Source organism: Phyllostomus discolor, chromosome 2 (genome assembly GCF_004126475.2).
Source record: "Phyllostomus discolor isolate MPI-MPIP mPhyDis1 chromosome 2, mPhyDis1.pri.v3, whole genome shotgun sequence".
NCBI classification, from domain to species: domain Eukaryota; kingdom Metazoa; phylum Chordata; class Mammalia; order Chiroptera; family Phyllostomidae; genus Phyllostomus; species Phyllostomus discolor.
Window position 1 is genome coordinate 153,277,644 of NC_040904.2, and position 16,574 is coordinate 153,294,217.

The 16,574-nt window shown below is 39.0% G+C and overlaps 1 protein-coding gene across 3 annotated transcripts in view; it reads right to left on the reverse strand.

The window, feature by feature from the left end:
* The window catches only part of HELB (DNA helicase B), a 34,616-nt gene extending 20,446 nt beyond the window's left edge, over positions 1-14,170 (reverse strand). For all 3 annotated transcript variants that reach the window (XM_036018713.1, XM_036018714.1, XM_036018712.1), the window contains exons 1-7: positions 13,897-14,170; positions 12,098-12,508; positions 11,054-11,223; positions 8,339-9,217; positions 5,113-5,287; positions 3,335-3,476; positions 1,242-1,396 (exon numbers count right to left, since the gene is read on the reverse strand). In XM_036018713.1, coding sequence (XP_035874606.1) covers positions 1,242-1,396; positions 3,335-3,476; positions 5,113-5,287; positions 8,339-9,217; positions 11,054-11,223; positions 12,098-12,508; positions 13,897-14,080 — 2,116 coding nt within the window. In that variant the 5' untranslated portion in view covers positions 14,081-14,170. The remainder of the gene's footprint in view (positions 1-1,241; positions 1,397-3,334; positions 3,477-5,112; positions 5,288-8,338; positions 9,218-11,053; positions 11,224-12,097; positions 12,509-13,896) is intronic.
* Positions 14,171-16,574: the final 2,404 nt, after the last annotated feature.

A 16,574-nucleotide genomic window follows, 5' to 3' on the forward strand; every position in this document is an offset into this window, starting at 1 on the left:
TGTAAAATCCTGTGAAACCTGCTTTGTTTAGAATGCTCTCAATTAAATGATAAGGGGCCAAGCAAGAAGTGAGTTTGTTCCTCAAAGTTTTATGGCTCTTTAGCTATCTGACCCTGATTCAAGATAGGCCCTCAGAGTTCTTCATATGTTATCTATTGTTTGATCCTTACTGCCTGATGATTAATGAGTGCTTTACCTGTATTCCTGTGCAAAATGAGCCTAATAAAAGCCCATTGAGGAAAAGGCTCTTGGCCCTTCTCCTTTGAGAGATCAGCCACCTTTCCTCCCCAAGCAGGTCTTGTCTTGGTAGACTTATTCGCATCTGTGGTAGCTGGGGGAGGCGGCAGGGAGGCGAGGGGGGGGGGGGGTTGTGGGCGGAGCCCCCACACAACAATAAAAATTATAGAAAAAAGAACTGTGGCAACTGCAATGAATTCTCAATAACAATCATTCAAATTTTCACTAATTCCATTCTGAGTAAACCATTACACTATTTTTAAAAGCTTGCTAAGTACCTTTATAATAAAGATCAAAAGGTTCAATCTATTTAGGTTCATTTGCAATAGATGATTTAATATCTATTATTTATCAAAAACTAACATTTATATAATTCCTCAAAACTGATGAAGGCCCTTAACCCTCACAACAGCTCCAGAGGCACTGCCACTGTGGTTCCCCTGCTACAAATGACTGAGTGATGTGACTTGCATTGTACACATAAGTGCGAAGACTTCCTATCCCATGCTCTTTCCCAACCCTGCCATGGTGTCACCCTAACACCCTTAGTCAGAAACGATGCTTGTCCATTTAATAAGAAATAGGGCAGAAATATTAGGGCTCAACTGGGCAACAGCTGACGGCCATTAATTTTGTTTCACAAATATACTCAGAATAACAAATGTATTTACTTTTTCCAACTTCTGTGAAAGGAAAACTTCATTACGTCATGCCTTCCCCTGAATGAACTTGGATTACTGGAGCTTCGCTTTATTTTAAACTAATCATCTGCATTAATTTTTTCACTCAATGCATATTTATTGAGTTCTTAGTATGAATGTGACAAGAGCTTATTTTTTCAAAATTCTAGAGTAATGCTTGTGATTAATAAATTATTTTCAGTGCCTAATTTTTTACTAGCAATACATCTCTTTATCATCAAATAAAAGTGTAACTAGTCATTTAATAACTATATTACAAAACTGAAATACTTAACCCTATATAATACAGAAGTTTATACTCACAAGATTGATGATTATTTTCCGATAACTGAGAACTAGCATCCTCTTCTGGGAGTCTCACAAAAATAAATGTTTTATCTTGTACTGAGACAGGGAATGTTGGATCATCAGAGATATTCAGCTCTGCATCAAATTTTGGAAATTGGCGGTTTGAGATTCTTAAAAAAGATAAAATCATACACCAAGAACCTTAATATCGAAAAATGTGTCTTCATAATATGATCAGAAATAATGTCATTACAATTATTAATATCAGTTATTAGATAAATAGGGCAAACAGGCTACCCATATACATGTAAATAGCAACTGAGTTTTAAAACAGAATTAAAAGATTAAAAACATTAGAAAAAACTGTCAGGGAATTTACTAAGCACCATTGTGAGAACTTGACCTACTTTTCTCCGAATGGCAAAAGAACTATACAAGGTAGGTAATATTCTCATTTCATAGGTGAGCAACATGAGACTCAGTCAACAGTGGTGGGTTGCCCAAGGCCACAGAGGTAGGAAGCAGGGGAACTAGGCATCAATCTGGGCCCATGTGGCGCCAGGTCCTTTTCTATTTAAATTAGTTTGGACTCTTTGGAGCCTTATCCATGTTTGCTCTTTCCTTTCCCCTCTCTTCTGTGTACATCATATATATGACCTCATTTTCCCAGTTGAACCAATATCCACATCTTTTCGTTGCTTCCATTTCTTCCGCATCCCTCTTTAGTTCTTGTATTTCCCAAGATTAGCAAATTATATCAGAAAACAGAGTAAGGGGAAAGTGCCTTGACATAATAGAGTCTCCCCTTGGTTATTTGGAAGACGGCTGACTCCCTGGAGACCAAACAGCGGCCTGGCTATCAAAGGCAGTGGTGGTACCCTACCATGCATCCGCAACCCTTCCTGGTGGAGGGGGAAGGAAGGAAAGGAGAGGAAAGAAGTTTGTCCCTGCTGGACATAGCCCAGATTTAATTTCTTGGGAATTGAAAATCACCACAAATTTCCTATTTCTGACCCAGGACATGTAATATATTTCTATCTCAAGGAACTTTTCCCTGGTATCACTGGGGTCCTTCTGTCATTGAGTATTTGGTGATGGTGATTAAGAAGAAATGATGAAGGAAGCACAGCTCAGCCCAAATGGTATCAAAAGGTTACTAAAAGGCATTCCTAAATTTCAGATAAAACTGAGCTGAAAGAACTCTTTAGATTAAAGAGTGCTTTAGATTCTCCTAAGACTTTTAGACTTGAAAATGACCAAACATCTACCAACATCTCCAAAATCAGCGGAAGTGTTTCAGGAAAAGAATATTATACATCCAACTGCATTATTTTTCTTAATGTTTTAATATAAACCTATATCATCTACCCTATTCCGATCAATTATTCCTCTACTACCCCACCCTATCCAGGGTAGACAAGGACACAGAGAAAACAGGTCTTAATGTTCTAGTTTCTGCCAATAGCCAACCAAGGAAATGTTCAAGCAACAGAAACATCTTGTAAAAGAGAGTCAAAAACAAAGATAAATTTTGCTCAATGAATAAAACAGTCTCTTAGTGCTCTCAGGTCCCATCGCATCTCTTACAGAAGACCGCTCTGAAGATGTGGGCAAAGGCCAAGGGAAAAGAAGTGCTCTTTATTACTTAAAGGAGATTAATGTGTCACAGATGCCACCAAAATTCATCAAGAAGCAAAATGTCATACTCATTTATTTTGCTTTGGGCTCTCTTACAAAAATTATAGGTAATCTTCTTCCTCAATTCTCCTTTGAACTCCACTGAACTCATTTCTAAGTCTCTGTTCCCCTTGGGCTTATTCTAGTCTCTATGCCTGATGCAACTTTAATTCACATGTACACTTTTTAAATCAGGAAAACATATTTATTCTTAAATGCATTACTGGACCAGTAATAAAAAATACTAACTTTGTTTTTTAATTGTAGGGCAAAATGTGTGTGTGTATATACATCTGAAGGATGGAATAGGTTTGCTAAAAGGGCATAGTAAATATTCTGCACTGAATCACCCTAATTCAAAAACTAGTATGTATTTTTAAACTTTTATTTCTAATACAACAGAGAAAAAGTACAAAATTTTATATTTTTACCTTGTAGCATTGTCCACAATTAGCTCAGATTCTGCTCTGTGGTTTGTCTTCAGTTCAATAGCACACTTTCTTGACTTAAGAGTGTCAAAAAGATCTTCCAGCAAGTTACCAGGTTCAATGCTGGGTAACTGTCTAATATCACCTGAGAAAGGAAAAAACATACAGTAGGTTTTAGGTAACTGAGGTCCTAAAATTTAGGAATTATTTTTATTTCTTCCTACTGATACATGCTATAATTATAAAAACTTACTTACTCTGAGAAAAAAAAGGCCCCAAAAATCTTTGTTTAAAATGATTTGAGAACACTGTCTTTAAAAATATGTAGCAAAAACTACCATTCAGCCCTGGCTGGTGTGGCTCAATGGTCTGAGTGCCAGACTGTGAAGCAAAGAACCAGTCTGATTCCCAGTCAGGGCACATGCTTGGGTTGCAGGCCAGGTCCCCAGTAGGGGGTGTGTGAGAGGCAACCACATATTGAAGTTTCTCTCCCTTTCTTTCTCCCTCCCTTCCCTTCTTTCTAAAAATAAATAAATCTTTAGAAAAGAAAAACAAGTACTATTCAGATTAAACAATATAAGATATGAAAATTAGCAATAACACAACAAGGTAAAATTTGAATCAAACTTTTCATACCTATAACCACAGGCAAACTGTTTAAGGACATATATTTTGGCCAATGTGTAAAAAAAAAAACCCAGGCCTTAGAGAGCTGGTATTTATTCAGTCTTGCTCAATGTCTTATCAAACATGAAAGAATCTATGGTCTCAAATAAATAAAATAAACATATAAAATACAAAATAAACAAACCCAATGCATTTGATAGCAGATAAATTCTAGTAATGTAATGATAATAATTTGCTCCATTAATTTTTTTTTTTTTTTACTTTAAACAAACAAGCCAACCATAGGGATAAGAGAAACTATTTTCTGGGTGAACAATGGGAGAATACTTAAGCCTGTAACAGAATCAACTATTTAGTTATTTATTTTAAAGATTTTTTAAATTGTTTTTATTTTTAGACAGTGGAGAAGGGAGGGAGAAAGAGAGGGAGAGAAACATCCATTGTGGTTTCCCCTCACACGCCCCCACACTGGGGATCTGGACCTACAACCCAGGCATGTGCCCTGAGTGGGAATCAAACCACTGACCCTTTGGTTCGCAGGCTGGCACTCAATCCACTGAGCCATACCAACCGGGGCAGAATCAACTATTTATAAAATATCCTCAAATATCTAAAAAAGTTACTTACATACAATTTGATTCTCACACTGAAATTCTATATTTTTCTTCATTAAATCAGACAGTCTACAGAATAGTATACCCAAAAGAATCTAACTGCATCTCACCAGAATTGAAAAGGACTTCAGAGACCAGTGAGGTCTAATTTGAGTTATTAGCTCAAAAATCATAAAAATACTTTTAAGAGGTTTATAATTCAGATATTTTATTGTTTCCAAATTAATCTGTATCTTGATTTACTCTGAATCTGTGACAGTTTTACCATTTTCATAGTCATCATTTAGGTGGTCAGCAGTGACCCCTCGCGACACTATTTCATTCACATCCTAGCCTGCCAGTGTCCTGGCCAGAGCAAAGAACCACCCAAACGGCTGAAGAAAGCGGTCAAACTGAACTCAGTGTAGTTTTACCATGGGCTCTGACAAATGACTTTCCACCTGTAAAATGTGGATATTAAGTAGTGAAATTGAATAAACAGTCACTTAACCACAATGCTTTGAACTAAACAATTAGAATTCCAACAATATTTTAACTTACCTAGAATAATAAGCTTAGAAAGTTTGGAGTGCTCAAGCAATAAATTTAAAACGGATTTGAAGACTCCCACAGACACCAAACTCCCTTCATCCACAACTAGAACTCTAACTGAAGAAAATTTCCATGGATTGCTCATGTCCGTTTTTTTCTTCCATGAATAGAAGCTATAATTGACCTGCAAGTAAAGTATTGTATTTCTAAGTTCAGGTTATAAAATTTACAAAAAAAACCCCAAGCAAACCATTGACAACATGTTATTTTAAAACGACTCTTAAATTGGAGGAAGCGAGTATAAGTAGAGTAACATAGGGGAAGGGCTGAAGAAAGAGAACACAAATGTTAGAGAGGAATATACAGGAAAGATAAAAACATCTAAAAACAAAAAAAAATCAAATATTAAAAAGTGCTTCCTAATGACTGCATAGTGTGTTTAATAAGCTTTGCAAATATCACTATTTAACAGCAAAAATTTCAACCCTTCCCTTACTGCTTTGACCAGAGAAAGTTCCTAGTTTTTTCCATTCCCAAATAAACCTTGGCCTTCTCAGCTAGGCTGACCACTTCAGTCCTCCTTGTCTCCCAACTATAATGCTCCACCCTGGAACTAAAGTGCTGCCTTCCCATCCTAACTATGAAAATATTATTTTTTCTTCTAGTAGTCTAAACTCCCTAATTTCTCAACATTAAAAAACCCACCACCAACATCAATAATTCAAAAACAATATATTATAGAAGTAATAATATTTCCTATTTTAAAAATATAGATGAGGGCCCTGGCTGGTGTGCCTCAATGTATTGAGTGCTGTGCCCGCCTGCAAACCAAAGGGTCGCCAGTCTGATCCCAGTCAGGGCACACGCCTGGGGCCAGGTCCCCAGTAGGGGGCATGCAAGAGGCAACCACATATTGATGTTTCTCTCCCTCTTACTCTCCTTCCTTTCCTCTCTCTCTAAAAAGTAAATAAATGAAATTTTTTTAAAATGTGTAAAATTACAGCCAGATCATGTTAAATATTTAGGTCTCTATCATTTCAGAAACCTCTCTATATTGTAAATATGCATATATTGTATACTTTTTAAATGGTAACATATCTTTTTTCAATTACAGTTTACATTCAATATTATTTTGTCTTAGTTTCAGGTGTACAGCACAGTGGTTAGACAATTGCATACTTTACAAAGTGATTCCCCGCAATATTTCAAGTACCCACCTGGCACCACACATAGTTATCGCAGTATTATTGCCTACATTCCCTATGCTATATTCTGCATTCCTGTGACTACCAATGTATTTAAGTTTTCTATTGTGACTAGATTTAAGATGTCTATTAAGTAAAAGCATTCATATTTCCCACCCAAATCTATCAATTCCCTTGGGGAAAAAAAAAAAAAAAAAAACCCTGTCTCACAATAGAATATCTGAATCACTGCTGTTTCCTTCCTTTTATTTTATGTGTTGTATTAGTTCGAAATGACTGGTTGACAGTTTCCCTTGTATCACTAGTGCCACCAATTCAATACAGGCCACATCTGTGAGCAACGAGATTCCTCCACTTCCCTTACAGCTGTGTCCCCTGCACACCGACACAAGATGGGATTGCCAGAGAAAATATAGGGCACCCAACCAAAGTTGAATTTCAGATAAACAACACATAGCTTTCAGTTAAGTATGTTCAATGCAATATTTGGTAGTTATTTATACTTAAAGAGTATTTGTATTTTCATGTGCTAAGTCTGGTGGCCCCAGCCTGAGGATGGTACGTCAGTGGCACAAGTGCCAGCCCTGCCCTTACTCTCTCCTGAGCCCAAAGGTGACTTCAGAAATGTTCTCCTGGCAGCCCCAGCAGATGTTTAGACACTACTAGTTGATCAGAGTTGGAACATAAGATGAAATTAGGTAATGATCCCTCTCTGGCCCTTCCTCTCCTAATTCAATCTTTCCCACTAATCAGACGTGAAAGGGTAACAGAGAAAAACTATAAACTGATCAGAAGACCCTTCCACAATGATGTGCACCGAAGTGCTACAGGTCTGTGTTCACTCATGTGACAAACTAAGGTAATGGGCAAAGTAATTTCTGAGGTGGCTTGTGGCTCTGTAATTCTACGTAATCTTCCTTAAAACTGCTTTCATTTTACTCCCTTGCTCAGTAACCTAAATGGCTCCCCTGTAAGCCAAGACCAATCAAGGTTCTTTGTGAAGTTTCAAGGTCTGTAACATACAAGGAAAGAACAAGCTGGGAGGTCAGCAACCTGAATTCAAGTGCTAGTTCTGCACCTGGTGAAGATCTTGGGCAAATCGTGTAACACCCCTCAAGTGCAATGGGCAGTTTTGTTAAATGGAGGTAGCATCATTTACCCCTCACTGGTTTATCAAGGATTTAATGAGATGTCAAAATACTTTACAAACTTTAAAGCTCAAATTTCCTATCTAAACCAAATTTAACATCCATTATTTTGCAATACACAGACTTCATTCCAGTCAATGCAGTCACTTCAAAACCTCTATACACACTGTGCCTTTGGAAAGGCCTTTCCTCTACGTATTCTTTCCTTCAAACGTCTTCCAACAATAAAGTTCCTTGATCTGTAGAAGGGAAGTCAGGGTTAGAGGAACCTCTACCACACTGCCCAAGTTTAAAACTTCAGGACTCTTAATTATAGCCCAAACTGTTTTTTCATGCATATTAATTCATTTGAAAATTGTATTATGTGACTACTATTTGCCAGGCACTGTTGTAGGTGAAGATGAAAAACTAAACCAGATGATCAAAGTTCTCAATTTCATGGAGCTTTAACTTTGCAAAATATAAACCTTTTCCTCCCAACTCCAATGTTTTTCAAAATAGAGTCTGTGGATTTCAACACGCATGGAACCAGTCCAGATGAGAACAGAGCTTGTGCCGGCATTTAAAATGACTACACCGTTGAGCATACACGAGTTCAGCTGACTATTTTTTCATACGACTTTCTCAAGGAAAGAAGCAGTACACTGCCTTACTTCCTGGCACTAGCTCCTACCTTACTGCCAACCAGCAACAGTTTACAGATGGGTTGTTTTGAGAGGCACCAATCATTAATGATCCGCTACTACAAGGCAGGGATCCAGAGGACTTTCCATAAATACCTACTGACTGCTGTCAGGAAGAAATGAAAAATAAAGTAGTTAAGTAAAGCTTGTCTTTAAAGCAAATGTTTTCTCTTGAGAAAAAAAACGTAACAGGCTTTACCTGACACAGTGTGTAAGCACTAAAACCAGTCTTCTCTCTCAGCAAACCAGCTGCTTTCCCCGTAGGTGCAGTCAGTAAAACTTCGATAGCCTTGTCTGACTTCGGTGGACTTTGCTGGCTGAAGGTAATCCACTCTGCTGGCACATCCTGGTCTTGTTCAAAGTCCTCACAAGCTTTTTTTACTTCGCTTTCTTCCAAGAGTTCTACGTGCTTAAAGAGATGGCTAACAATTGTGGTCTTCCCAGAACCACCTTTCCCACTTATGACTGTTACAGCATTGGAGCAGATCATTTCCAGAGCAGCCACCTGATCCTGGTCCAGCTGACCTTGACTTATTTCTGCATTATCTTCACTTTCACCATTATCCAAGAGATGGTCACCACTGCCCTGTGTGTTCAGAATGTCCTCCAAAGTTTCTAATCTTGTTTCATCAGGTTTACTTTCATTCAATGTATCGTCACTTCTTGAATCCTCAGGTCTTTTGGTACAAACAGACGCAAGCACCTTTTTGACATCAACGTGCAAACGCCACGGAGGCCTCATCATCAAGTCCCCTATTAAAGAGGCAATGTCTCTTTCAGCCCGGTAAAGGTCATAAGGAAAGATACAGGTCTTCTTATTTGTCACCACACCGATATCCTTCAAAAACTGCAGAGACTGCCAGACATCATGAAAAGACATACAGTTCGACAACTGGGAAGTCAAGTCAGCTTCTTCTACATACGTGTGTCCATGCTCTCTACATATCTGCTTCAGTTTAGAATATATTATCAATCCATTCCTCTCTAAATCAGTCATCAACTGGAGAAGAGACTTGCACTGACAAAACGCTGTCCAACTCGCCTCACATCGCAGAAGCTTCAGTTCTCTGTAGGTTATCTTTAAGAAAATAAAGATCAAACGGCTTTTAAAAACCATAAATGTTAATGAGTATTATTAAAATTATAGTCAAAACAATGTTATTAATGATTTTTAAGCCCTAGAAGACATGTACTTGTATTTCAATTAAATTCTATAAAATATATCTGTGTATTGTATTGTGTGTTTACCACCCAAAGTCAAGTCTCCCTATCATCCCCCTTTACCTTTTACTACCTCCCCCCCTCCATATTAACTCCCTACTGTGGGAAGTCTTTCTCTGTAGGAGAGCTTTCTCTCCTTTATACCGTCACTTCCACATGTGCTTCTCCCCTTCCCATCTTTGGAAAAAGTTACAGTGCACATTGGGTTCATTGATTTTGGCTAAATCAGTATAAATAGGATTCAGATAAGCAACACAATGTACCATAATTATATTAACTTTACATTAAATTCTGTGTGTGTTGTGACTGCCTCATTTTCTTGGCTTCTTTCGTTTTCTATGCGAGCAATAATTCTGCCCAAATGCTAGCAGTCACCCACCAGCTCCATTTTTTTTTCATGGAGACATCCTTCTTGGAGTCCTCCACACATATTTATATGGGTTGAACTGTGTGCCCCCCTGCCCCGTACCCCCACAGTTTCGTATGTTGAAATCTTAACCACTAGTATCTCGCAATGTGACCATATTTGGAGACAGGGTCTTTAAAGGGGCAATTAAGTTAAAATGAGGTCACTGGGGTGAGCCCTGATCCAATAGGACTTATGAGAAGATTAGAACACAGCCAACACAGACAGAGAGATGAGCATGTGAAAACACAGCAAGAAGGCTCCAAAGCCAAGGAGAGAGGCCTCTGAAAAACCCAACCTTGTTGACGCCTTGATTTGGGACTTGCAGCCTCCAGAACTGTGAGAAAATAAATTTCTGTTATATAAGCTGCCCAGTCTGTATTAATTACAGTAGTCCTAGCAAATTAATATAATACCTCAGTAACAGCCTTTATTGTGGATGGTGAACAGTGGAACTTCAAGCCCCCTTTTCCTACTTGTGTCCCAGAATGCTCATTGCTGTCTCTCTTCTCGACTGAAGAACTATATATGTAAATAATCTAACATTCCAGAATTTTATTTTTCAAGGCATATAGAAATCACAGTCATTTGATGTAGGGAACAAATTTATTATTCTAGTATTTCTCAAACTAGGTTGGGAGCAGTGTCTGTAAACATTTTTGGGGATATAAAAATTACATTAGAATTTTTAAATTGTATTTGCATTTGGAAAACCGCCATATGAAATTTAATGACAAGTTTAAGTGCCACACTTAGTTTCCAACACCATTGGAAGCTCACAGTGTCACTTGACTACTCTTGGTCTACAATGACAGAAGTAGAGTCGTTTGTAAATGATATTATTGTACTGAATAAAAAAATCAAATGATGTCATGCTATCCCATATGAACAGGGACAGTTCTCAAAAGTTCCAATAGGAAAGTGGGGGACTGAGTTGCGGAGCAGAATGAATTTGCCAAACTCATAAGAACATGTGTCTTCAATGAGATCTATGCTCAAGCTGCAAATGGCAATTAAGTTACCAATTTTTTTGTCATATTAAATTATATAACTAAGTTACTAATAATCTGAATGTTACTTATTTTGTTATTTTGTTTTCCTTTATAAATTTATTGCATAAGAGCTAGAGGCATACAAATTTATATTTAGTTGTAACACACAAAGAAAAATAGATCAACACAGAGGTGTGTACAAATTTTTTCCTTTAAAAGAGATGCAAAAATTGTCAGGTTTGAGAAATCTTGCCTTATATAAGATTACCAAATGTTAAGCAAATGTTCTACTTACTTTACTAAATCCAAGTTTCCATGGATGCGTACCTAAAATCTCTTCTATCTTTCCCAACACATCTTTAGAATCTGAGCTTACGAGCTGTTTAAAGTGCCGAGGCAGAAGAACTGGAAGGAATTCCATTATCTTCGGAAACTGCAATGCTGTCATTACACTTATAAATGGAACTACAGGGTATCAGAGAAGAACAAATGAAAACATACAAATGCTCAGAGGATAATTGGTTTGATGGATTTTCTCATTTAGTACAACCAGTTCAAGAAATCCAAATCAAAGAGAAATTAATAAATTTACTTTAACCAGCAAGGAAATTGACATTGCAACAATTTCTTTTGTACTGAGATGGTTTTCATGTATTTAACACCAAAATTTATGTTCTTTAAATGCTTAGGTAACCGCTTCTTAGCCTTTTGCTTCATTTTGCTTGCAAATAATAACAATAAAATTCTTGATTCAATGATACAAAGATAAATTCAAAATTAAACAAAAAATAATGTATATATTAATCTTTTAATATTTTTTACTATAATCATGATCCTCTCATCATTAAAGTCATCTGATGATGTCCTGCCAGATTTATTTGAAATAACTAACAACTGAAATATTCCATATATGTGAATGTCCAAATAACAAACTATATTAGAAATTATTTTAAATCATTTTGGACTGAAACTTTTCCAAAATGGATTATTAATATTCTTGCCTTTCTCTTCTGCCTTCTTAAATAGAATAACTGACAATTTAACTTTTTCTTAACGCCTCAAGATAATTTTATGTACACGAAAGTTAGAGCGAGAACCATAGTTTTAGAGCTGAAAAGGAATGGGAAGGAGCTTAAAGATCACCTCATCCAATCTCTTCACAGTAAAGATGAAGAACCAGGAATATCGATATACTCCAAAAGCAATATGAAAACATCTACATCAAACCAATTTAAAAAGAATACTATGCCAAGATGACAAAGAGGCAATATTTTAAAACACATTAAGTCATTAAATATCTCAATTACACTAAAACTCGATGATAAAAAATCACACCTACTTGTGTTTTCCACAGCAAGGCGCCTCTCATGATCTGGTTGGGACTCTTCCTGTTCCATCTGTGTAGACTGTTTTTGACCATTCCTCCCAGGTTCTTTTTTGAACATTCTCATTGTTTCCCTAAGATTTTCAAAGTTGAGGTTTTTATAGCCTAATGTGTTATTTACCCATGCTAAAAACTTATTTCTAGTGTCACTGGAGACCTCACAGTCTTTAAGAAAGAGGGAACAGATACTTTTTTGATTGGGTGGTGACATATCAGACTGTAAAAAGTACGACGGAAATCCTTGAACGTGGTATTTCCGGGATCCCACAGCCTTCACTTGCACCTTCACTCGCCACCAAGGACCCGTTAATGGAAAACGTCCAAACACTTCACACTGCTCTTGAGTGTTTTCATCAGCAATTACAACTTAAAAAAAAAAAGTTAATTTAGTATGTTTTAAAACCTCTCTCCCAGTGTTTATCAAACCCACTATTCCCTTTAACTCTCCGCACCCCCATACAAACTCATGCACAGCGCCCTGTACAAATATCTATTAGAGTGTCTATATTGCACTCACTCATTTATCTGTCTCCCTCTACTACACTGTAAGCCCTCTAGAAAACATCCATGCTTCATTAGTGTTTGTACTCCAAGAGGTAAGTGTGGTGCAGGGCAAGTCTGCTGTTCCACTTCTAAAAGCAGTCCTTCCTTTCTCTGCAACTCTGACTTTAGCCAATACTCACCTTGCAGTTTCCAAAGAAAAATGCCATGGCCCCTCCCACCACAGGGCCTTTGCATAAGCCGTTTTATTGCCTTAAATGTCCTCCTCCTTACTGTTTATCCTGTTTACCACAGACCTTGGCTTAACTGTCACTTCCTCAGGAAAGCCTTCCCTGAATCTCATGAATGTAACCTCTCATAGCACTCCTTACTATTTCTTCTAAGCACTGAGTAATATTATAGTTACTTCTGTGATTATTTAAAGAATGCCTGTTTCATTCACTAGACAGTACGCTCCTTAGGGCAGCAACCTCATCATCCTATGTCTCCAGGGTATCTCAGCAGCAAACACCTTGTTTGGAACGTGGCAGCCAGTCACTAATACTTTTAGGATAAATGACTAAACCCTCCACAGATACTTGAAAATTGTCTGTCTAAACCTATGCTGTCCACTGACATGTGACTATTTAAAGTTCAGGTCCTCAGTTGCACTAGCTGCACTTCAAGATCTCAACAGCCACATGTAGCTAGTGGCTATTGTACTAGACAGCACAAATATAACATAAGACCATTATAAAGAAAATTCCACAGGGCAGTACTGGTCTATACATTAAAATATTCTTAAATAGCAGTCATGAGTATAATTTACAGCACAGGAAATTACACAAGGTAAACACGGATATCAATATTATTAACACAAGGTTAATGAATCAATAATGCCTTGAAGGTGTTTCTTGGGTGTGTGTGTTTTCTAAGCAGCTGCAAAATAATCCCATATTTGACTTCAGGCCCCGATTCCGGGTGTGAACACAGGCGCAACACCCACTGTTATAAACATCCTCTATTATAAAGCTACTTCAAAGGGTTGTGAACCTTAAATGAAGTAACACACGTCGGCACAAGCTTAACACACAGTATTTGCTCAAGTCACTGCTATTACATTAATATTATTTTATCCTAAGTTGGACAAAATAGCTAGGCCGTCCCAGAGGAAGCCTGTTAACAGCGATGAGGCACCCCACTGAGGACAGGCCACACTAGAAAGCAGTTTGTTTATCTCCCGTTACATCCCCCAGGGCCGGGCGCTTGCTCACCTCGGAGGCACCCAGGGAGGCTGCCAGCCTTTAGGCCCCCACTGCAGAGCTCCTCGGCATCGACAAACGCCGGATCTTCGTCCTCCACATCTTCCATCAGACACTCATCGCTCTCCTCCACCAGGGCCTTGGGTGGGAGCAGGGGTCCGCGTATTTCCCGAAGTTGCGGACTCGAAGTGGCCATAACTCTATTAATTCTCTAGAAGTCAACCCCAACTTCAGGAAACGCGGTCCGGGCACAGCGCCACAATCAGCCAATCAGGTCCGCGACTGCAAGACCGCCGAGTTCCGGGTACGCCAGCGAGCTCGTGCGTGGGCGGGGCTTCAGCGAAGCTCCGCCCCCAAGCGCGGGGCGGGCTGTATGCGAGGCAGAGAAAGGTGGCGCTCTCCTGCCAAGCGGGGTAACCAAACTTGAGTGTCCACCAGAAGTCTGGAGGAAATCAGCCCCCCGGCAGCAGCAGGTGTCGCACCTGCTGAACCGCTAGCCCACGACGTCTCGTAAGGAGAGAGAATTGCGGGGAAAGGCCACGTCCAGTGAGCCTAGAGAGCCCGGAAAACTAAGCCCTCCCCCAAACCCGCAAAACAAAATGCCAGGTGCCCTTCAGGCCGGCTAGCCACCAGACAAAGCACCAAATAGTGAATCTCCAATCCTGAGACCCTTCTGGCTAGTCGTGACTGCTGTGGGCCTCCGCTTCCACAAGGAGCTGAATTTCTATCATCAATTCAAAGGCACTTATTCAAAATACAGATCTCTAGTCCCCATTCCACCCATTGTATCTGAATCTAGGGCAGGGACCCAGGGGTTTGTCTTTTAAGGGTTCCCATGTTATTTATTTTGATGCTTAGCAGGTTTGGAAGCCACTGAATTGGGCTTCCAAAAGGACATTCAAAGTCTTTTTCATCTTTTTTTCAGTGAGTACACCTTGGTCTCCCAAATTTCTTTAAGCTGCTACCTGCTTACAGTGGGGTGAGGAGGCTGGGCAATCCATCCACTCTTAACCCACAGTACAGATGGGGATGGGGGATGCAAAGCAGAAGAGAAAGGACAGTGGTTTAGAAAGTTATTCTGGTGCCATGATTCTCATACTTGATAGAATACTTTTTGAAATGCTCTTTGAAGAACACCTAAGATATAATACTACAATTACTATTTTGATACTATTTATGATGAAATTATTCTATCAATAATACACCTAAAATAACTAAGCATACACTGTTTGCTAAATCCAAAAGCATCTTATGATAGATTCTAATATAAACAGCAGCCAGCACCAAAGGTTTAAGAAAAATTTATGAGAAAATACTATTAAAATTTTTTTTTCTTTTTTGTCCTTTGGGTACAAATGTCCTCATTTGTTGCTTTGAGAAGAAAAGTGCTCTGCTGCATCTGACGAACTACCAGTGTATCCAAGAATCATCTCATCTATATGAGGTCGAATCCCTTCCCTAACACTCAAAGTGTCTACTGTTTCCACTAGAACATTGAATCTGCTGGGTCAAAAGTCACACTACTGGTGTCTTTGTTGCTAAAACCAGTGGATACCTTTGAGCTATTGTCTTACCCCCTCTGTCAACAGTATTTAACACTGATAACAGTTTTCTTCTTGTAATACTTAGGTCCCTGGGCTTTTATGATTTGTCTCCTCCTGCCTCTGGCTATGTATATTTTCCTGGGGCTCCCCCACTAGCCTCTGAAGTACTGGTATTTCCCAGGGTTCCATCCTAAGCACCTTTTCACTCTAGTCCTTCCTCTAATTTATCTTTCACCTATTCAGTCAGCTACCTGCTACTGAGGGGCAAGGCAGGCCTGTGGTAGGAGCCCTCACAACGTGTGTCAATCACTAAAGCCCTACGGGGAGACCTCTGTATTTACAACAGACCTCTGTGGTTGTAACAGCCCCTCCCCCTAACTTGCTCTTCCCCTGCATAAAACGGGGTTTAATGCTTCTTCTCCATCTTCTTCAGCTTCTGGCTCACCATGTATGCACACAGTGGATAACAATCCCTTAATTTCTCCCAAATAAATCCTTTTTGGTGAGAGAATGCTTAGTTTTGTTTACAGCTAACACTCCTAGTCTGCTCTCCAAACCTGTGCAAACAACTACCAAGTAAATGCCACTATTGGATACCCCTTAGCTACATCCAAACTGGAAGCTGTTCACTGCCTAAATCTGGATCACTTATGTGTGTATGCATAGGATATCCTTGCTACCAACATGATGATTTGGGGACAGCACTCCAGAAGTTAAGGTTCTGTTCATATGAGTGATAGGGGACTCAAGAGTTGGAAAATTTTAGTTAAGGTAAATAGTTATAAGCCCAATAAGTAATGCATATGTTAAAGCTTTTGTTTCAGATCCTACAGATAAGGCCCATCCTGGCTCCTGGGAAAACAGCCGACCTCCTGGGGCACTGCTAGAGATTACTGCCTGGGGACAAGGGGAGGCATCCAGGTCTTTGTGTTCTAGGGAGAAACAGATGACCACCGCCCGCCCGTGCGACCAGTTAACTGCCCCCAACAAGAATGCTGCAGTCTCTTTTACCTAATTTTCCCTGAACTTCAAAATCTCTTATCGAACCTTGTTTATTCCCTGTTATAAAAATCTTGGCTTGGAAAGAAAACGTAAGATGGTCTGTTAGGGTATGAACCTGCCATCTTCTCAGATCGCCGGCCCTCT